The sequence below is a fragment of the Pogona vitticeps genome, chromosome 6, assembly GCF_051106095.1.
Source record: "Pogona vitticeps strain Pit_001003342236 chromosome 6, PviZW2.1, whole genome shotgun sequence".
In the NCBI taxonomy this organism is placed as follows: domain Eukaryota; kingdom Metazoa; phylum Chordata; class Lepidosauria; order Squamata; family Agamidae; genus Pogona; species Pogona vitticeps.
In genome coordinates this window covers 481042-503041 of record NC_135788.1, presented here as the reverse complement: position 1 = coordinate 503041, position 22000 = coordinate 481042, and the positions used below count along the sequence as shown (strand labels likewise).

The following is a 22000-nucleotide window of genomic DNA, read 5'->3' as shown; positions in this document are numbered from 1 at the left end:
GCTGGAAGCAGCCTCCTCCCCAGAGAAGATCTGGGTTCCACACGGGGAGGTTCTCTCCCGAGATAAAGTTGGGATGCTCTGCTGTCTGTCTGTCGGAGGCACGTTTTTAATGGATTAGATTTGACCAGTAAAGCGGGGGTGACTACATGCCCTGGGGGGGGGAATCCTCCGGGCTAGGGTCCCTTCAGCTCGCCCGGGGAGGCTGTTTCGGAACAACGCCAAGAGTGAAGGCAGACTCTGCGATCAAGTCCAGGCGCTGCTGGGCTGCAGCCGCCATGGGCGGGGCCCGCGAGCGGGAGCTTTAACGACTCCCCTTGAATCCAGAGCGCAGCCGGAGCCGGTCTTTTCTTCCGCTTTCAGACGCGGCAGGAGAGAGAGGCCAGCAGCCTCACGCCTGTTTCAGCCCTGAGATGCGCGCGACTGCTCAGTGGAGATGGGAGGGGCACTCTGCACACGCTCGGGGGTGCCCTTGGTCCCTGCACCCTGCTCCTTTCGCGTGCTCCCGGCCTGAGCCCAGACTTCGTCTTAGTCTCAGGCGAAGGGCGGTCAGCCTCTCCGCCTCCCCCCCCCCGCCTCCCCGTCCCTCCATCCAGCGCGCCCTCCTGGCGCGGGCAGAGGGGGCCTGGGCCGCGATGCGCGCGCTGGCTCCGCCCCAGCCGGGCTCTCCCTCTGCTGCCGCCGCCGCCGCCGCTGCCAGCCGCCCCCGACCCGAGATCGCTTCGCCTCGTTCTGGCCCGACGGAGCCGCGCCCGGGCCGGAGCAGAGCCCTCCGCGCGCCTGTTTGGGTTCCGCGCGCCGGCGAAGGAGGAGGGCTCTCCTGCATCGTCTCCTCCGCCTCCTCCTGCTGCTGCTTGCTTGCTTGCCTGCCTGCCTGCCTAGCGCGGTCCCTCCCTCCCTCCCTCCTTCTCTTCCTCCTCCTCCTTTCTCTCCCTCGCTCTCCCTCTCGCCAGCCGGCTCAGCCGCCACCGCCTCCTCCTCCGTCTTTGCCTAAATAAGGGCGCTGCTGCTCTTGCCGCCGCTGCCGCGCGGACCCGTCCCGTCGAGGAAAGGAGCCGAGTGCCAGCAGCCAGCTCGCCCGGGCGGGGGTCCCTGGCCAGCCCCTGGTATGGGGATCGGCCTCGCTGCGTCCAGAAGCCCGCTGCCCGGAGGGGCCTGGATCCCCCCGGCCGCCGCCTCCTCTTCCTCCTCCTCCTCCGCCGGCGCCTCCTCCTCCTCCTCCTCCTCCTCCAGCGCGTAAGAGCGAGGCCAAAGGGCTGCTCCGCCCCGCGGCACCTGCCGGAGTCCGCCTTCAGGAGTCCACAGCGGCATCAGCGGCAGAAGCGACCGTCCAGCCCAGGCGCCTCGGTACCCACCGCTGCCTCCTTGGAGGCACCGGGCCTGCCCTGGAGGCCACCGAGAAGCACCAGGAGGGCTCCTGCGCTGTCGGGCTGTCGGCCTCCGCCTCACGGTGAAGCCAGCCCCGAGGGCCCCGGGCCCTGGAGCCCGCCTCATCCTACGAGCCACTGGGGAGGCCGACCATCCCGCGCCAGGGCCGCAGACACGCAAGAAGGCCCTTCGCTCCGCTGCGCCGCCGCCGCCGCCGCCGCCGCCCTGACTGCCGGACGCTCGTGGGTCCTGCGGCCGTCCCGGGGACAGAGGGGCCCGGGCCCTTCAGCGAGCGCAGCCTTGACTGGTCCCCGCGCTGGGCCGCCCCTCCGACTCGGGCGGCGCCCCTCGGTGCCTGTTGGGAAGGGGCCCGGCCGGCGCTCCCCCATGGGCTGACAGCATGCCTGTCCGGCGCGGGCACGTGGCCCCCCAGAACACTTTCCTGGACACCATCATCCGCAAGTTTGAAGGACAGAGTAAGTGGCAGCCTCTCTGGTTGGGGGAGAAGCAGGGAGGGAGGGGGGAGGGAGAAAGGGAGGGCCGGTGGGTTTCCGTGGGGCCTGGTCTCGACAGCAGGGCGGGCGGTTTGTGTGGCCGGAGACCTGGGGCCGAGGGGAGTCCATGCTGGCGAGTGGCGGGGTGGCGCACAGGTAGCAGTGAAACATGGGGGGGGGGGGCGGCCCGGCAGCTCTGTTTTTGGCCGGGATGCCAGGGAGGTGGGTGGGTGCGCTTGAGCATCTCTGGTCGTGGGCGGCCCATCGTTTCTGAGGCCAGTGTGTGCCTTGCCAGCACGGCTACGCATGTGCCTGGACCCCTTGGTGTGGTGAGATTGAGCCTGACCTCCCGGTGCCGGGCCTGCTGGGAGGTGCGCGCGGTGACTGCGTGACCGCGGAGGATTCCACCCGGGGAGACGCTCCCTTGCCGGAGGAGGGCGGAGGGCCTGGCGCCAAACCCGGAGGGGTCAGGCAGGGTCGCCCCCCTAAAGCATGCTGCCTGTGGCAGGGAGGCCTCCTTTGCTGGAGAAGGCGGCGAGCCTGCGGGTCCCAGGGAGGTCGCTCTTCCAGCAGGAAGGAGGGGATCCCTGGGCCCCTGGCCTGCAGGCCTGGGGAGGCGCAGAGGACAGGCGGCGGGGCCGGGTTTGGTCCCCGGGGGCCGTCGAGCCACCACCAGCAGCAGCGAGCGGAATATGGCAGTGGGAGTGGACGCGTGGGTCGTGACCAGACGGGCAGCGGCGTGTGCCTCCCTCCCTCCCTCCCTCCCTCCCGGTGTTTATGTGCCGGGAACGTCGCTGCTGCGTGTGAGTTTTGCGCCGGGAGGGGCAGCAGGAGCGCCTCCCCGCCTGCCCGGCTTGGAACCCGCCCCGGGTGCCACTTGCTGCCGGGGAAGAGCTGTTGGGCCGAGGCCCAGGGGTCGTGAAGGCCAGGCGCCTGCCCACATATTCCGCCCCCGCCGCCACCTCGCCAGCCCCCTTCCCTTGCATCGGCTGGCAAGTTCAGGAGGCAGGCGCTTCCCAGACAAAGCGCCGCTCCAGGCGCCTGGAGGTGGGGAGGATCCCCAAGCTTGAGGCGCGTGGGTCGAGAGCCAGCCCCCTCCCCTCCACGGCGGCCGGGGCATCTCCTCGCCTGTTGTGGGTGGGCCCTGGGGGAGAGAAATCCCAAGCCGGGCCTGGGCTGGGCCTGGCAGGGCTTCCCCCGTGGAACCCGTCCGTTCCTGGCCAAAGCTTGGCTGGCCTCCCTTTGGAAAGCTCCGGGGATGCTGCAGGAGCTGCAGCAGCAGCAGCAGGAGCTTCTCTGGCAACCTGTTCGCGGCTCAGCCCTCCTTGCCCTTTAATCCGCTGGCCTGAGTCTTGGCGCGCTCGGAGGCATCTCTCGCTCGCTCGCTCGCTTGGCGGCGGCTGTGGCATCCTCGCCACCTCCTCTCTGTTGCTCCCCTTCGGGGCCCGCGACTTCTCCGCCTGCCCGCCTGCCCGCCTGCTTGCCTGCCTGCCTGCCTGCTCAGGAGCGAGCAGCGAGCAAGGCGCTGGCTAGGCCTCACCGCTGCCGCTGCTCTTGTTGATGCCGGGTTTCCAGGCCAAGGCAGACAAACTGGAGAGGATTCCAGGAGCGAGATAAGGCGGCCTGCGAGCGAGAGAGGCAGGCAGGCGGGCGGGCGGGCGGGCGGGCGGGGGGTGGAGGAGGCAGGCAGGGAGGCGGCAGCCGCGGCGGCGGCGGGAGGAAAGGTTAAACAGCCCGGCCGGAGAGCCTTGAGCAGGGCGAGGAGGCTCCTGAGAACCATCTGCAAATGTTCTGGCCCCGGATTTTATCTTTTTTTTTTTTTTAATGGAGAAGAGGCCGGATCCACGGCGTCCCGGGCGGGGCTGGAACCTCCAAGGGGGGGGGAGGAGGCCCAGTTCCCCCTCTCAGAAAAAGTGGCTGCCAGGAAGCAAGGCTGACCCACGAGAACCCCCTGAAAAACCCAGCAGCCTCTCTTTGGGGGGGGAAGGGGGTTGCGAGGATGCCTGGGCCTTTCCAGGGCCTGGCGGGGTGCAGGAGACACCCCCCCGCCGCCACCTTCCCCGCGACAAAGGCAATTGCCTGTCTGTTTCTAAGGGAGGTTCGGGTCCGCCTGCTGTCTTCTGATCACAGGGAAAGAGCCGAGTGGCTGCCCGTGTTTGCTTTGGCATGAGAGGCTTTTGCGCGCATCTCAGGAAGTGGGAGACTGTGCCTTTCCTCTCCCCCCCCCCGCCCACCCCATTAATCCTCCTGGCAACCCTGTGAGAGAGAAAGACTAGCGGGGGGGGGGGAGAGAGGTCCCCATCCCTCAGAGAGATGGATCTCCCAGGACGCAGTCTGGCTTTTTAACCACTACACCAGGCTGGCTCTCACACGAGCAGCATGAAGACCATGTGCAGATGAGGGGGGTCCTCTGAGCATGTGCAGTGTGCTGCCCTCCTCTTCTCTTCTGCCAGTCGCTGGTCTGGGACAGAACACCTTTCCCCACAGGACATGGGGCTGGGCTGAGCCAAGAAGGAGCTTGAGCTCTGACCAGGGTGATCCAGGAGGGGTGGGGATGGCAGGTGACCCCCCACCCCACCCCACCCCACCCCACCCCACCCCCAAGATCCAGGTCCGTGGCAGGTGCTCTGTCTTCTTTTATGGATGGGATCCTTGGCACGTGACTGTGCTGTGGCAAAAGCCATTCTCTGCTCCCAGGTCCATCTCCCTGACTTGCGAAGGTCATTTGAGGTGATTTTCATGGCCAGGGAGATTCAGGCTCCTGGTTCCACTTGGGGAGAATGAGGAACCTCTTTTCTGCTTGGGGGGCAAACAGGCTGGGAAGATCTGCAGTGCTTTCCTGCCCACCAGAGACTGCGGCCCATCCAGGAGCCGGTTAGGAAAGGCTGCCCAGGGTGATGAAAGGAGGGAGGGAGGGAGAGAGGGAGGGAGGGCAGGGTTCCAGATGGGTTTTGGCCTGTGATCAAACCGCGAGGAGGAGGAGGAGGTGATGAAGCTGACTAGCTCCCACCTCCCGCCTTCCTGGACTGAGTAATTTCCTGGGTCTCTGGTTTCAGGCAGGCCATTGAGAGCCTCAGAGCCTCGGGGGCTGCTTTCCAGACCCCCTGGGCAGTGGTACCGCTTCTGCCCAGGATGAAGCCCTTTGCCCTGGAGTTCTGGTGCCCTCCTGTCCTTTGTGCTCGTCCCCACACCTCCGTCTGGCAAGAAGCAACGTGGGCAAGAAGAGAGGGGTCTTGCCCTGCCAAGAGTGGGCCGCGGAGGAGGGGAGCAGGGGGGCAAGGGAATGAGCCTTTTGAGGGCTCCCTCCTCTTGGCCTGGTGGAAGCAGAGCAGCACCCAAGAGCAACCCAGTGGATGGAGGATGGCATCCGCCGCCCCCCCCCCCGGTGGTGTTTTGGTGGCCCCGCCTCCTGTCAGCCAGAGGAGCCCTTGTGGGAAGAAGCTGCAGCAAGTGGCGGTTAAGGGAGCTGTCCCAGGCAGCCATACAGCCCGAGGTGGCCCAAGGACTGGACAAGGTGGGCTATGCCCACCCCACAGGTGCCAGGCTAATGTGGGCACAGCCCTGAGCCCGGGCTCCGCAGGGCACTGTGAGCGAAAAAGAAGAGGAAGCCGCAGAGTGCCTTTGATCTTCAGAGCTGCTCCTCCTGGCAGAAGCAAACCAATTTCCATCCCTTCGTTTTAAATACAGCAAAAGTCAGCAGAACCTGGCGGGGGCCAGAGGTGACATGGTGAAGGCCTCCTCGAAGGGCTCCTCGTGCTCTCATGTCTGAAAGGAAAGCCATTAGGGGAGGGGGCTCTGAAGGCGTTTCCTGCCTGCCCCATGGGACTCATTCCTTCAAGGTGGCCCTGGGTGCAAATGAACAAGTAGCAACGCCATGGGGCGGGAGAGACTGCCCGTTCAGCCAGAGGGCACTTCAGCCGTTTTGGGGAAGGGACCCTGGGTGTATTTGTGCAAGTGTGCATGTGTGAATGCGCACACGACACAGTGAGGATCATTCAACGCTTGTCAGTTTGCTCTAATTTTAGTTTTGGGGATGCTCTCAGGATGGCTGAGTGGAAGAAACGGGTGGGTTTTTGACACTGGCTGTTTCTGGAGGTTGTGGCTCATTAGCTCTACAGGGAAGAGGGTGTAGGAGTCTTTTGTCCCGTGGTGCTCCTGTGCAAGCAGGAGGGCTGTAGCCCAGGGATTGGGGCCCTGGGGATAGGCTTCTCGTGGTCCGACCCTTCTGGTGCCACCTGGAAAGAGGGCTGCAAACAGGAAACAGAGGCCTCGAGCTGCCTGTAAGCTGACAGGGGCAGGAGAGCAGCTTCCCATGAGTGCCCTTCACCCACCCCCACCCCCGCCCCCGCCCCCACCTTCCTCCCGCAGGCTGGCCTCCCTATAACCGTTCCTCCCCCTCTCCCCCTCCACAGGCCGCAAGTTCATCATCGCCAATGCCCGGGTGGAGAACTGCGCCATCATCTACTGCAACGATGGCTTCTGTGACCTCTGTGGCTACACCCGGGCGGAGGTGATGCAGAAGCCCTGCACCTGCGACTTCCTGTACGGGCCACGGACTCAGAAGAACTCCGTGGCCCAGATCGCGCAGGCCTTGCTGGGCTCGGAGGAGCGCAAAGTGGAGATCAGCTTCTACCGGAAAGACGGTAAGAAGAAGGCGAACCTTCTCTGTGTGCGGTGTGTGTGTGTGTGTGTGTGTGTGTTTGGGGGGGGAATGGAAGAGGGGAGCCTGCAGTGGTGGGAGGGAGGCTGTATATTCTTCCTGGGTGGGCTGCGATCCAAGCTGCCCACAGAGCCTCTTCCCTCTGGCCTTCTGCTTTGCTGTGCGCGCGCACATCTCTCCAGCTCCTGAGTGCCCTCTGTTTGCAACCTGGTGAATGATGCAGAGAGGCAGGGAGGAATGTTCTGCTCTACCTTCCGGGTGGCCACCCTTCCAAGGTGAGAGCCCTCCCTTGTGTCTCCCCTTGGGCTCATCCCACCCCCAGGCTGACATCAGACTGCTTCGTCTAGGGCCCCAGGGAGACAGGGGGGAGCACACAAGAGGGGCAGCACCCCAGTCACCCATTCCTCGGGCAGATGAAGAATGGGGTGGTGATACGTGTGTGTGTGTGTGTGTGTGTGTGTGTGTGTGTGTGTGTGTAAAGAGGCTGAGTTAAGGTGGTGTTGTGCTTAGGTTATTCAGAACAACTTGGTCTTCAGGGTGGCCCCCGGTCTTTGGAATAAGCTTCCAACTGAGTTATGCCCAGAAATGAGTGAAGACAGACTGCTATAAAGCTGCCTTCAGTCCCTTGTCCCTTGAATGCTGTTAAAATTTTCTTTTGCTTTCCTTTCTTTTTTAATATTAATTTTTCGTTCTAGATCAGTGAACTGCAATTTGGAGTGTATTGTTATAGGAGGTCATGTGGGAATCTTCTGAGTTTCAGTTTGTAAACTACCCAGAGTCGTGTTTCCACTAAAGGGGTGGTATATAAATCAAATATCCCTTTCTATGTATACAATGTTATATTTGTATTGTTCTGCAGTTTGTTGCAATGAAGTTCTGTGCAGTATGAACTTGTACCACCATTCAGAAATATAGAAGTCTCCTTGCAGACAAAGGTGCAACTTTTTTTGGAATTGCTGTGATGAAAAGTTATTCTCTCTGTGAATTTTCTTCACATTTTTACAGCAGTAGCACCCCACCCTAACCCACCACCACTTCACATGTTGAGGTGCCTGTCTGTATTCTTCTTTCTCTTGAAGGTCTTAATAAGTTCTTTCCATGCCATTAGGACAGGAATTAAACGTCAACAAGGTGGCAAGTTCTTAGCGTTAATTCTCCCCAGAATGTCCATCATCTGTTTAACCCTGTTCAGGACTCTGCTTGCCTGGGTTGTCATTCTTTTGAAAAAATTTATCAGGGTGATACATTCTCCTTTCAGTTGATTCTGCACTGCTTCCTTTTTATGGCGTTTATCTCCCAAGAAAATGTGAGGTTAAAAATATTTATTGGGTTGATCAGACCCAAAACAACAATATCTGGTTGGTTCTGTACCTCTGGCTGGGTCACCAAAAATGTCAGTTCAGGGAGTCTTGATGCCTGAACATCACCTTAAGAGCCGACGGAAGACCTTGGATTGGGGGGGGGGGGTCAGAAGCCTGTGCTTGTTCCAGATAGCATTCCCTGGAAAAAGGGTTAACTCCAGAATGAAACCAAACAATCATATTCAAATCCATCTGGGTTGTTGTTGTTTAGTCATTGTCATGTCCAACTCTTCGTGACCCCATGGACCAGAGCATGCCAGGCCCTCCTGTCTTCCACTGCCTCCCAGAATTGGGTCAAAGTCATGTTGGTCATTTCGGTGACCCTGTCCAGCCATCTCATCCTCTGTCATCCCCTTCTCCTCTTGCCTTCACACTTTCCCAACGTCAGAGTCTTTTCCAGGGAGTCTTCTCTTTTCATGAGATGGCCAAAGTCTTGTAGCCTCAGCTTCAGGATCTGTCCTTCCAGTGAGCACTCAGGGTTGATTTCCTTCAGAATGGATAGGTTTGTTCTCTCTGCAGTCCAGGGGACTCTCAAGAGTCTTCTCCAGCACCAGAGTTCAAAAGCATCAATTCTTCAGCGGCCAGCCTTCTTTATGGTCCAGCTCTCATTTCCATACATCACTACTGGAAAAACCATAGCTTTGACTATGTGGACCTTTATCAGCAAGGAAATGTCTCTGCTTCTTAACATGCTGTCTAGGTTTGTCATTGCTTTCCTCCCAAGAAGCAGGCATCTCTTAATTTTGTGGCTGCTGTCACCGTCTGCAGTGATAATTGAGCCCAAGAAAGCAAAATCTGTCACTGCCTCCATATCTCCCCCTTCTATTTGCTCTCCTCTTTCACCCTCATTAAGAAGTTCTTTAATTCGTCCTCACTTTCTGCCATCAGAGTGGTATTATCTGCATATCTGAGGTTGTTGATATTTCTTCCAGCAATCTTGATTCTGGCTTGGGATTCCACCAGTCCAGCCTTCCGCATGATGTATTCTGCATACAAGTTAAATAAGCAGGGAGACAATATACAGCCTTGTCGTACTCCTTTCCCAATTTTGAATCAGTTGTTCCATATCCATTTCTAACTATTGCTTCCTTCCTACATATAGATTTCTCAGGAGATAGATAAGGCGGTGAGGCACTCCCATTTCTTTAAGAACTTGCCATAGTTTGCTGTGGTCCACACAGTCAAAGGCTTTTGCATCGTCAATGAAGCAGAAGTAGATGTTTTTCTGGAACTCTCTGGCTTTCTCCATAATCCAGCGCATGTTAGCAATTTGGTCTCTAGTTCCTCTGCCTCTTCGGAATCCAGCTTGTACTTCTGGGGGTTCTTGGTCCACATACTGCTGAAGCCTGCCTTGTAGGATTTTGAGCATAACCTTGCTAGCGTGTGAAATGAGTGCAATTTTATGGTAGTTGGAGCATTCTTTGGCAGGATACAAAAGTCTTTTCAAGGACAGGCGGGGGAGTTTCTGCATTGTGAGCTGTGCTTGGTTTGCTCCCTTGCCCCTTGCAAGAGACATGGTCACTGATGGGTCCCTGCTTTCCTTCTGCTCTTCTGTCTCTTCTCCGATAGCAGACAAGCCAACATTTTCCCGAAAGCAACAGAACCACCGGCAGTCACCACAGGCAGGGGTGCCCTTGGCACAGTTCCTCGGGTCCCTCCATTTTTGTCTCTGTAAAGACCTGGGAGACCATGGCTTCTCCGCACAGCTTGGGACCCAGCCACTGTTGTGCCACTTGTTTAATTTTTTAAATCCACATTTTATCTTGTGCTAAGACACTTTCCAGAGTTTTCTTTCCAATGGAAGTGAACTATAGTGCTGTTGCAGCTGAAGAGACAATGCTAGAAATAAATAAGCAGTTATAATTAGATCCTGAAAATTTTTGAGCAGACTTGGGTGTTTTATATTTACAAAAACTGCCATTCCTCTTTAGTTGTTGTAGTGATTGTCTGTAATATTATAGTGGCACTGAGCTTTTGCCAGGTAAACAAGAGAGTTAGAAATGTAACCTAAGACTCAGGGAGGTGAGCAGCCTGGATCCACTTTTCACTGTGTACAGTGGTTGGGGTGTCTCAAAATTAGGGTCCAGGCCAGAAACACCTGATGGGACAAAAATCACCGCTCTCCCTTGGAAGCCAGTTGCCAGCCTGCAAAGCAGCAGCAAAACTCTTCACATGACGTATGCAAAAATGCTTACTTGGAATTGATGTGAGGGATGGTTTATTTTAAAAAAAATAAAGCATTCCTGGGGCTTGGCAGGCAACCAGAACCCATTTACTGGTGCACAATGTGTCTCTTTGCTAGCTGGGAAAAATATTCAGATCTTACAGCACCACCAGGGGAGGGGGGTGTACCTCAGAGGTGGGGGAGATGCTTGGCGTGCTTTGAGTCGGTCCCTGGTCACTGCAGCAGCCACCGGCTTCTCAGGTGGGAAAGATGGGGGAGTGAGGCTGCTACTCAGAGCAGGCAACAGAGGGCTGGAGGGGGCAGGGAGAGCAAGGGCTTCTTCAGCGCGCAGCCTCTTTGGGAGCTCCTGACGTCCATGGTGGCAGGAAAGCCCATGGCCTAGAGATTTATGAATGTTTGTGTTTGCATGAAAGCTGGCGTCCATCACATGGAGACAGGCCCTCGAGTTAAGAGGCCTGGAAGTGGGCAGGCATGTCGCTTGGGCAGCAGCAGCAGCAGCGTCCTCTCAGCCGGGAGCTTGGCAGGCTGAGGGTTCTGCCTTGTGTGGGAGGTGTCTGGGCCAGAGGTGGGTCTTCTCCACGCAAGTGCTTCTGTTGTGGGTGGGCACCAGCCACAGGGGGATGTTTTCAGGTGGGCCAACCCTGGTTCCTTCCCTTCTTGCCTGCACAGAGTTTCCCCCAGCATCAGAGGGGGACCGTTTGCGTTCTTCCTCCTCCATGTCTTGGAATAGAAACAGGAAATGTCTGTGGACAAAGCTCGTGTCCTGCCGTCAGACCACAGCTCTTCCACCTTTTTTTGTGGCCTGCTCTGATGCTGCTGCCGTCAATAAAACACAGCATAACACAATCATAGGCTTTCTTTTTTCTTTTTTCTTTTCTTTTCTTCTCCTTTTTTTGCATAGGCAGGTGCTTTGTATTCACTTATTCTGCTGGTTAAGAAATCTAGTACATGCATTTGAATGTACATGTGTACAGCACATGGCAAGCTGGAATTTGGTGTACACGGCATGTTGGATGAGGATGATTCTGAGAGTCATAATTCAAGAAAGAAGCTGTTACTGAGCTACTTTACAAGCCACTAAACAGGAGCCAGTTAGGAAAGAGGTCTGAAAATGTCTGCCTCACAAGAATGGCACAGCGTGGGGCCGGGGAAAGGGTCTCATTTCTGCCTTCTCTGGGCCAGTGCCAGTGAAGAACACATAGTTAGAATGGGAACTGGCTTTGGGACTGTGTGGAGTGGGTCTCTCCTCACACCTGAGCCAGCTATTGGTCTGGCGAGCAGGGCAGCTTGTCACAGAGGTACCATCTGCCCATCGTCCACCGTGCCCCTTCCTGCCGAGAGCACACACAGCGTGTGTCAGAAGGAAGGAGGCCTCAAAGCCTTCTTCCTAAATTCCTCGTCCTGGCCTTCCCGAGGCACTTCCCTGAGGGATCGGAAGGACTGGTGATTCCTCCCTCCTGCAGCTGACAGCAAAGAGAGGAGTTTTCTCCTCATTGAGGTTTTTGTAATTTGCACAAACAACTCTGCCGAAAAGTGTCCTTTTCCCTTGACAAGCCAGGTTTGGAGCAAGCAGCGAAGGGCTGAGGGTTGGTTAAGAAAGATTCAAGTAGCTGGGTTTTTAAAAAAATTACTAATTTGTTTTAAGCGATGTTGACCTTGGAAACTGCTCTTTCACATAACAGCTGTGTGAACCTGTAAATGAGACCGCAATGCATCTGTGGCTTTGATTTGGACCATAAAAGAGTTAGCAAAAGTGTCAAAAAAAGGGTGGTGTGAACCTTCACATCTGTTTTGCTGAATTCTTTATGACCTTAACCTTCAAAACGTTGCTGTGGGGCCACTGTTGAACCCCTTTGGCAGTTGGGGGAGATGGAGGCTAGGAATCATAATAACTTTTTTCAACAGCAGAGCTGGAAGGGGCCTCAAGGGGTCATCCAGTCCAGCCCCTGTCAAGGAGGCCCAGTGGGGAACTGAACCCCCAACCTCTGGCTCCACAGCCAGAAACCGAAGCCCCCTGAGCTTCCCAGGAGTTGGTGCTGTAAAGCTGGGTATCTGCCCAGTCTCCCTTAAAGGCCTCTCCTGCTTTTTGGTCCTTGGGCCGTCGTCACTCATCAGTGGCAAGGAACTCAACCAGGAAGGGCTGCAGGGGCCCCCCTCGCCTGGAGCAGCTGCTGCCAGGCCCCCTCATGGCGAGAGTCTCTCGGCCTGAAAGTGGGCTGGGGAGAGGGGGCCCACGTGGACTGAGGGGCCTAGCGGGGTCTTTTGGGGGTCCCCGGGGCTGTGCTTGAAGGCTCGGGGTGGATTCTTGTGGGCAAGGATTCCCCCCTAAGGTGGGTTTTTTAGCTGGTGGGTGGTTGGTACCACCCCAAGAGTCCCCCCCCCCCAAGGAGTGATCATCCTGCAGAGAAGGGACTGTTGCCTGGGAGTGGGGCCACCCAGCATATTAAGCTCCTCGGCTCTTCCCGTGGGTGCTTGTGTGGGGAGGGGCTGTTGCGCTGATTCTTTGGCACATCACTAGGCATCCGAGTGGAGGGGATGGCCACGGCCCCAATCAAGGGCTCCGTCGTGACCCAGCGGGACGCGCCGCCGGGAGGGCTGGCCGCCTCTTCCCAGATGGGGGCGGGGGCGGGGCTCCAGCGAGCCTTTCTCCAGGGGGACCTGACTGATGACCCCCCCCCCCGGCAAACACCCACCCACCCACCCACCCACCTCCTCTTTTTGCCCTGCGAGGAGCAGCCTCGAAAGTCACCCCCGGGCTTTTCTCCAGCCTGCGAGGGCTGAGCGCTGCTGGGACCGAGTCTCCTCGGGGGGGGGGGAGGCTTTCCCCGACAGGCATGAGCGCAGCCAGAGCCGTTTCCGCCGCTCCAGGGCAGCCCCTGAGGAGTTAAAAAAAATGGGGGCGGGCAGGAGAAGGGAGGTCTCTCCCTCTCCCCCCCCCACCCCGGTGGGCCGCTGCGGGGCGGCGGGAGGCGCAACCCGCCTCTCCTCGGGGCCTCCGGCAGCCGGCTGGGCGGGTGTCGCCCTCGGCCCAGGTGTCTCTCGTCTCCGGCCGCCTCCCTGGCAGCTGCCTGGGCTCGGCTCGCGCTCGTTGGACAGCCCAGTTCCGGCCGCCGGGCCGCCTGCAGCAAAAGCCGGGGGGGGGGGAAAGGAGGGCCCATCAGGGGCCTCTCGCGCCCCCCCCATGCACAACACCCCCCCCGCGCGCGCACACACACCGATGCACGACCACCCGCTGACTTTGGGGCCGGCCTGTCTCTTCCACCACAAGATCGAAAGTTCAGGGGGGAAAAACAGGCCGTCAAAGGCGCCTCTTCGTGATGGGAAATGGAGCGGGGTTAGGAACCGAGGCGGCGCTCGGCGGGCCCTTCCTGTGTCGGAGTCTTTGCGGTGGGGCCTGAGCCGGGGAGGAGGGACCGCACAGAAGCAGCTGGAGGGGAACCGGAGGGAGGGGAGAGGGAAGGCTGAGGGGGAGTGGAGAGGCAGCATCCTTCCCTCCCCTTGTGTTCCCTCCTCCCTCAGGGCCCTTGTCTCCTTTTGCCCCATATTGGGAAACAAAACAGACACACAAACACACACACCCGTTCAACAGGTGCAGCACTCTGCCCTTCCTGCATCTTCGTTGGGGTGTGTGTGTTCCTGTGCATATTTTTGTCTGATGCTGAGGCTTCGAGGGGGGGCGGTGGGGGTGCTGGTGGTGGCAGCAGTTCTGTCCAAAAGGCTCCTCCGTCCAAAAAGTTGGGGACAGGTTCGATGCCCCACGAGACATGCTTAGGACTTTAAAAAGGAGAGCATCCTCTGTCTTCTGAGGCAGAGCTTGTCTGGAGAGGGCGGCTGGGCCTCGCTCTCAGCACGGGGCAGGCGGGAATCCATCCGGTGAGGAGGTTCCACACCTGTGTGTCTTCCGTATGGGGGAGACCCTTCCCTCAAGGAGGGGGCAGGTTCTTGTCAGCAGGAAGGTTGTGGGAGTTGTGGGGGCTGGCCGCCTCTTCCAGAGCTTTGTGTTGTGGGGAGGGGGCTTCTGCCAGACAAAGCCTTCATGGGGGGAATGCCAGCAGAAAAGGCCATTATTTAGGGGCCCAGAGGGGAGGGGGCTTCTGCAGCTGCCCTTCCGTTTTGCGGGTGGATTTTTCCTGCGCCTGCCTTGGCCCACAGCCCTTCTCAGAAAGCGTGTGGAAGAGAGAGAAACAGCCCCGTAACTTGTTAAGTGTACTGTATTCTCCACGTTTTAAAAGCTTTCCTTGAAAAAGGTCAACATTTCCTGAAGGCCTGCTGGAATTCCAGACAGTTGCAAAAGGAATTTGTCTTGTGGAAAATACATTCTGAAGTTCATGCCCCCCCCAAACCACTATTTCCCCCCTTCTTTCTGCTGCGCATATGCACACACAAATGCATTTACACACTCCTCTTGGGTAGAAAGAAAAAGCAGCTGGGCCCTGCTGCCTTATTTGTGGCCATTCAGAAAGTAGTACTTCTGCCCTAGTCACCTCTGTCTCTGTCTCTCTCTCTCTCTCTCTGTGTGTGTGTGTGAGAGAGAGAGAGAGCCAGAGAGAGCTACCTGGAAGTCCAACTCGGCTCAGCTCAAGCATCTCAGCTGTCCATTATTTATTAGAGTTCCGGACTGCCCATCTTAACAGGTCAAGGTGATGCAGAGAAAGCCTTTTGCTGCATTAAAACATCACTTCAGATTCCATCTAGCCCTATTCCCTGGCCAAGGGGCAGAAGAGGAGGAGGAGGAGGAGGAGGACCAAGAGGGCCTGCTGAAGCAGAGAAGGCCTGCTTGTGACAGCGGCTGCCACGGGAGCCCCAGCCTTTCCTGGGGGGGGGGGCTCTTGGTCTCTCTCTTGCTGGATTCTGTACAAGGGAAGGGGCCCGCTAGTCTCTTCCCACTATGCCTGACCCCCCCCCCCTTTGGGGCTGCAGTGCAGTCCTGGGGAACCACCTGAACCTTCAGAAATGTGCATCCTCAGAAGGAAATCCAGGTGCATTGTGGAGCCCTGCCTCTTACCTGGGAAAAGGGAAGCTCACCTGTGGCTGGTTTATCTATCTATTTAAGATAATACTTTTATCCCACCTGTCTCCTTAACAGGAACCCAAGGCAGCCTTCATCATTAAAAGGCCATATTTAAAAGATAATACTAGTAAGTATAAAAAGACTAAAAAAGACAAAACAAAAAGTGCACAATAAAAATGGTAAGCGGAAGCAGCATGAAGAACAGATTTGAAGGAACAAGGCTGTTCTGGAAGAGCCCTTTGGCCTCTGCGCCCTTTTGGAACGCTGGCTAACGGGGGGGGGGGCTGCGGGGGGGCAGAGAGGGAAGGAGGGCGGCCTTTATCACGCCAGAGAGAGTGTCATCTCACTGGGCGGTTGGTGAGCCCAGATTGCAGGGTCATAGGTCAGTCGGCTGGGGAGGCTGGCAGGCAGTGCTCCGTGTGTGTGTGTGTGTGTGTGTGTGTGTGTGTGTGTGTGTGTGTGTGTGTGTGTGTGTGTGTGTGTGTGTGTTTTTCCTCCTTTGCTGAGCCAATGCTGGCCACCTCGACCACTCAGCGGGGCAGAGAGTGGGCGGGGGGGCGCTTCCCCAGCTCTTGGTCCAGGTAGGAAGGGAGGCTGGAGGCGCAGGGCTCTGCTACTGGCCAGGAAGGAGCTCTTGGCCGAAGGGGTACCGTAGCTCTAGCCCCCTGCCCCTCCAGCCCCCCCCCGTCACCCCCTTCCTGCCCCGTGCTCTCTGAGGCAGGAAAGTCCTTCTGGGCTTGTGGGCCAGAACAGGGCGGGCAGCGTGGCCGCCCCACGACACCAGCACCCCACGGACTCCATGCCGAGCAGGCAGCTCCTCCTGGGCTGTGTGTGTGTGTGGGGAGAGAGAGAGAGAGAGAGAGAGAGAGAGGCCTGCCTGGATGCCGTCACCCTTCCGGGGCCTTTTGGCAGCCGGGCAGCCCTGCTGACAGCTGTGTACGCTTTCTGTCTCCGGGCCGGCGGGCGGGCGGGCGGGCGGGTGGGGGGGCGCTGGGCCTGGGCTACATCAGCCGCGCGAGCGAGGCCGGCAGGGTGAGAGACTCCAGCCGGCAGCCCAGGGAGGGAGAGGGGGCTGGGGAACGGGCGAGGGGTTTTGGGGTCACGAGCAGAGTGTGTGCGAGGGAGAGATGCCAGTCGCAAGAGACAGGCCTCCTGTTGCCATGCACTTCTCCAGGGATGGCCCGTTTGTTGAGCGGGCTGGGGGTGGGTGTGGGTGGGAGGAACCCCCTCCTCAGCCATTGCACCCTCTTCAAGGTCCCAGCAGGCGGGGGGGGGGCTGTTTCTGAGATGCCAGAACCGAATTGCTGGTGGCACGTGGAGCGGGGACGGGTTGTTTGAGAGAGGGGCCGCCCTGCTGCCAGTTAGCCTTTGAGTGGAAATCTAAAAGTGCTTTATCTTCTCAGCATCCAGTATGGTGACAGTCCCCCCCCCCAGGGGAGCAGGGGAGCTGTTGTTGTCCCTTCTGTTTTAGAGCTGGGGAGTCATGTGTGGAGCCCAGGGGGGGGGAGGGTTTCCTCTGGATGCTGGGCCTGGAAGCTGACCGCCAGTCTCCATAGCCTTCTTGCTCACGTCTATCCTTCTCCAACCGCTGGGCAAGAGACGGGGAGGAAGGTGAAGAGGAGGGTCAAGTGGCCAGCGGTCACCCAGCCTCCGGGCTGCCCCCCCCCCAGGGCCTGTCTGCAGCTCACTGAATGTCAAAGTCAAAAAAAGACACCACGCCTCGTTAGAAGGAAGTTAAACCCCGCTTCCTTTCCCCAGACTGCCTTAATTGTGTCCGGGGGGGGGAATATGGCAGAGGGGTGCCTTTGCCCCCTCCGTTGCCCACCCCAGCCTGCACCTTGGCCTGCCAGGGGAGATTTCCTGCTGCTGTGATCTGCTCTGCTATTGCCTCCCTGCTGCAGGGTGGTGTTGGTGCTGCTTGCCGTGGGGGGGGGGGGTTGCATGGGGTGGCTGCTGGTGTGGGGCCTTGTGCGGTGGTGGTGTTGGTGTCGTAGGCTGACTTGGCTCCAGTTTTGCAGTTTGCCTTGGTACCCTGGCAGCTGCTCAGTGCCTCCCTGCCTGCCTGCCTGCCTGCCTACTCTGTGCAGCAAAGAGGGAGCTGTGGGGCATGATGGGGGGCCCCTCCTGGCAGTGTCTCTACCTCAGGCAGGCCTGGGATTCTGGTGTCCTCAGCTGTTGCTTTGCCAGGGTGTCGTGGCTGGAGGGGGGAGCTTTGCCAGGAACGTGTGTGTGTGTGTGTGTGTGTGTGTGTGTGTGTGTGTGTGTGTGTGTGTGTGTGTGTGTGTGTGTGTGTGTGTGTGTGTGTGTGTGTGTGTGTGTGTGAGAGAGAGAGAGAGAGAGAGAGAGAGAATGGTGCAGACAGCCTTTGTGCCCCCTGGCTCTTTGGCGCCACCTGCTGGTGGCCATCCAAATACTCCCCCGCGGGCCCCAACTGGCCATCAGGTACTGGACGTTTTGGGCTTCTGGTGGAGGCTGAACTTTGACCTTACTTGTGGCCAGTCTCTCTTGGTTCTGGGGACACAAAATAGGATAGCCTGGAAGTCAGTATAGCTAAGCCCCCTCTTGCCCGTTTGTCGCCCTCATGGGAGGGGGAAAGGCAGCTGAGGGTTGTGGACAAGGGGGCCGAGACAGTTATTCTTCACTGCTGCTCCCCCTTGTCATTCGGTGCCATCCAGTAATTTCCTTTTTTTAAATTTATTTTAATTTTTATTAATACAAAATAAACCTACTACTACACAAAAAACCTATATAAAATACAAAACAAAACAAAACAAAACAAAACAAAACAAAACAAAACAATAAATAAATAAATAAATAAATAAATAAATAAATAAATAAATAAATAAATAAATAAATAAATAAATAAATAAATACAATTACCCATGTGCACCCATCATCTTCGGGACTAGCATTACACTTCATTCCATCCATTTTCACTCCAAAATTTCATTGTTTCTTCTCTCGGTGTAAACCCCCTCCCTCTCCGAAATACATGTTCCAGAAAGACATTCCATATTTTCTTAAAATCATTATTTTTCATTTGGCCTCTACTTATTTTCATGTCACATGTCAGTTCGTCATTGATTGCCATGTCCCATAATTCTCTATACCATTCCTCCAAATTAAATTGATTATCATTTCTCCAGTTCCTTACAAATATTATCCTTGCTGTAATTTCCAATGTACAGTGACCTTCTCCAACCGCTGATGACCTCCAAAATGCCGTGTCCTCAACTGCCCTGCTCAGGTCTTGCAAACCCAAGAGTATAGCTTCTTTTACTAAGTCAATCCATCTCGTGCTCAGTCCTCCTCTTCTCCGGCTGCCTTCCGCCTTTCCTAGCCTTATTGTTCTTGCAAGCATGTCTTGCCTTCTCAGGAGGTGCTCACAGTACAAGGACCCACCGGCTTGGTCATTCTAGCTTCCAGGGAGAGTGCAGCACGTCGGGGTGACTTCTGGGGTGTATGCTTTCCCCTCTGCCCTTTCGCTCTGGTGCATGGGCTTCTTCCCCCCCTCTGTGCCCACCCAGGGCAGCTGCAGGCTCAGTGCTGGATGGAGGGGAATGCTCCTGCTTCCCCACCCCTGCAGTGGCACTTTGAGACCCCTGGGCACCTCTCCCAAGGCCACGGGGTGGGAGAACGTGGCAGCCGCACTTGCTCCCTCCAGGTCGATCTCAGTTGGGCCCCCACCCAGGAGCTGCAGGAGGCGGCGGGGGGGTGGTGGTTTGGATTTGAACTCTAGGCTTCAACCTATCAGCTATACCAGCTGAACCTGAGCCTGCTACACCCACTCCAAATATTCGCTCAGAAACAATTTGGGTCCAGTAGGGAGCTTTTTTTTTTTAAAAAAGGAAATAAACAGGTTAATAAACAGGTTAAGAAAATTGTGGGGGGGGGGATGCAGAATGAATGTTCATCGACATCCAAGTTCCTGGGGGAGGGAGGCATGTGCAGCTGCTCCACCCCTAGACCGTGGCCTGCTTTAAATGAACAAGAGCTGGAGGACCCCAGTCCTCACCTTGGCAGCAGGGAGAGCTCAAGGCGGAAGTCGGCTCCCTGGGCATTATGTGTTTCTCTCTCTCTCTCTCTCTCTCTCTCTCTCTCTGTGTCTTTGTGTGGAAGAGTCGAGGGGGGCTTATTTGTCAATACTGTACCTCTGTCCAATCCGTCTGTCTGTCTTCCTAGGTTCATGTTCCACACACTCTCTTTCTTTCTTTTTTCCTGGCCAGTGATAAATAAAGGCAACCAGCCCTCCATCGCCTGAAATTATGCGGTCAACGACATGCTAAACCTGAGTCCACATTAGTCTGTAGAGGTTCTCTAAGCCCCAGTCTGTGTACCGTGGTCTAGCTCCGTGGCACTCTCGTGGGCCGGCTCTCTGTGCCCGTGGCTGCCTGCGGCAGCTTGTCATTGCTGTGCCCCTTGGAGCATGAGTTTGCCCAGCCCTATGGAGTGGCTGGTGGAAAGGTGCGGAGCAGACTCGGGTCAGGGGAGAAAAGAAGGAGGGGGCAGGTTCAGTGTGAGAGAAGAGTCTCGGGGGGGGGGCACCTCCTGAAAAAACGAGGCTGGAAGGGGGTGGAGGTATAGACCTTGCCCTACCAGGGGTTCAGCCTCTCCTTGTGTCATGGGGAAGGGTCAGGGGAGGGAGAGGAGAGCATCGGCAGTGGGGGAACCAGCCACCTTCCCTCTGAGCAGTTCCAGGCTGTGCAGGGCAGGAAGTGCCTGGTGAGAGGCGGAGCAATTTGGGGGGAGTGGGCTGAATGAGGGGTGAGAGGGCATGCAGGTCAATGCCCATCTAAATCCCCCCTGCCCTCTCCCTCCCTCCCTCCCTCCCTCCCTGCCCATAGGCTTCACAAGCCCCTTGGACCCTGGCAGGAGGGCCTGCAGAGAGGGTAGCTATAGCTGCAGCTGGTTTGCTACCAGGCTGGAAAGAGCTGACAGGCTGGGGGGGGGGGGAGGAAGAAAGAGAGAGAGAAAGGCCCCCTTGAAAGGGAAACTTGGCAGGGATTAATAGCATCTAAAAAGAGACAGCAGCGGCAGAGAACACCGTGAGCTGCTGCTGTTGTCCCAAGGCAAAGTGGAGAAGCCGCCTTGCAGCCGGACGGACGGGATCCTGGCAGGCTCCTTCTCTTCCTCCTGCAGGGGCCCAGCAGGGCAAGGGGGGTGGGCAGTGGTGGCACACAGACTGGCATGCAAGGAGTGTTGCAAGAGCCTGACTGGAGCCCAGCTTTGCCCTCCTGACTGCACCAGCCTGCCTGCCTGCCTGCCTGCCAGATCTTGTGCCCCATGAATGGAGTAGGGACTTTCATAAGTGCTCTTCCCTCCCTCCCCCCTCCCCCCTCCTCCCCCTCCCCTGTGATAAGTGACAGATCCTTCCGGGGGTGGGGGTTGGGTCCATTTCATCCTGGGAGGCTAAGGGGGATACAAGAGACACCCCCACCCTGGAGCACCTGCTCCTGTCTGGGCTGGCCTGCATCGCGTTGAGTCCTGTGAGTGCCCCCCCCCCAGCTTCTGCTAGTCTTGGCCTCCTGCTTTCAAGCCCTTGAGCTGCTAGAAACAAACCTGATAGGGAGGGGGGGAGGGAGGGAGGGGGCGGATGGCAAAGCCTGGGGAAGGGGAGAGAAGGACGTGCTTCCAGCCCAGACTCTCTGGGTCTCCCTTATACTAGCCCTCCTCAGCCTTTATGCAGCGGATCTCAAGGATGCTTCCCGGCACAGTCCTGTTAAGGCTGGCACCAGCCCTGCCCTGGATCGGGGCCGTGGCTTTTCCTGGGCAGCCACTGTGTGGCGTTTGCAACCACCTCCGGCAGGCGCTCAGCCGCCTTGGCCACCTTCCCCTGCCTGCTGGCCCAGCTTCGTCTCCCTCCATACAGCATGCTTAAGGGTGGGGAAAGTGGCACCGCTTGTTTGGGGAGGAGGTGGGTGTGGCTGAAGGCACCTCCCCCAGGAGGTGGTACAATGACCCATTCAAGACAGATGATGGGGTGAGGGCGGGGGGGGCAAGCAAGCAGTTGTGGGTGGGCTTGTGTCTGGATTGAGTCTTGTGGTGGGACCCCTTCAGCTCACTCAGCCCTAGCAGTTGTGTTACACCAGCTGCGTGTGAGGACTGGGAAAAGTGGGGTGTGGGTCTCTGTCTGTCTTTCCTCTCCCGTCTGTCTGTGTCTACATGGCTGAAAATGTGGAAAAATGGATTGACATCCCCCAAGGCTTTTCCCCCAAGGCCCTCCAAATACAGCACCTTAATATTGCTGTCACTGGAGCCACCGTGGTGTTGTGGGTTCGGGCGGTGTGCTGGACTCGGGACTCAAGCGACCCAGGCCAGGGAAATTCTGTGGGGAGGGCAGTAAATCTCTCATATCCCTTGCAACCTCACTGGACTCTCCCTAAGTTGGAACTGACTAGATGAAATGTAATACACACAGAGTTATATTTTAAAAGTAATCTTGGTAAGAGGCTTGTGGCGCAGTTGCTAAACTGCTGTCCTGCAGCCAAAACTGTGCTCACGACCTGGGGTTCAATCCCAGACAGACAGCTCAAGATTGACTCAGCCTTCTATCCTTCCGAGGTCGGTAAAATGAGTACCCAACGTGCTGTGGGGGGGGGGGAATGTGTAGCCTGCATAATTAACTTGTAAACCTCCCAGAGAGTGCTTGAAGCACTATGGGGGGGGGGGTATATACGCAGCATGCCTTTTTGCTTTTTGCTTTTGGTCTTCAAAAGTAAATAGGACAATTTATTTTAATTACTTTTTCCAAAACCTCAGAGTGCCACAAGCCACTGGCCTGTGATATAACACACCTAAATAGAGAGTCCACCCCCCATGTCATAGTGCAATAACTTAACACCATTTTAGTTACACCACAGAGGATGTACAGTGGTTCCGCTTCTTGTAGTGGTAATGCAATTTAGTTACTCATTCCTTATTACA

At 57.3% G+C, this 22000-nt stretch overlaps 1 protein-coding gene across 1 annotated transcript in view; it reads left to right on the top strand.

The window, feature by feature from the left end:
* Window positions 1-910: 910 nt before the first annotated feature.
* Window positions 911-22000, top strand: part of KCNH2 (potassium voltage-gated channel subfamily H member 2) — a 68320-nt gene continuing 47230 nt past the window's right edge. The window contains exons 1-2 of the mRNA XM_073002637.2: window positions 911-1841; window positions 6272-6502. Of these exons, the coding sequence (XP_072858738.2) occupies window positions 1766-1841; window positions 6272-6502 (307 nt within the window). The 5' untranslated portion in view covers window positions 911-1765. The remainder of the gene's footprint in view (window positions 1842-6271; window positions 6503-22000) is intronic.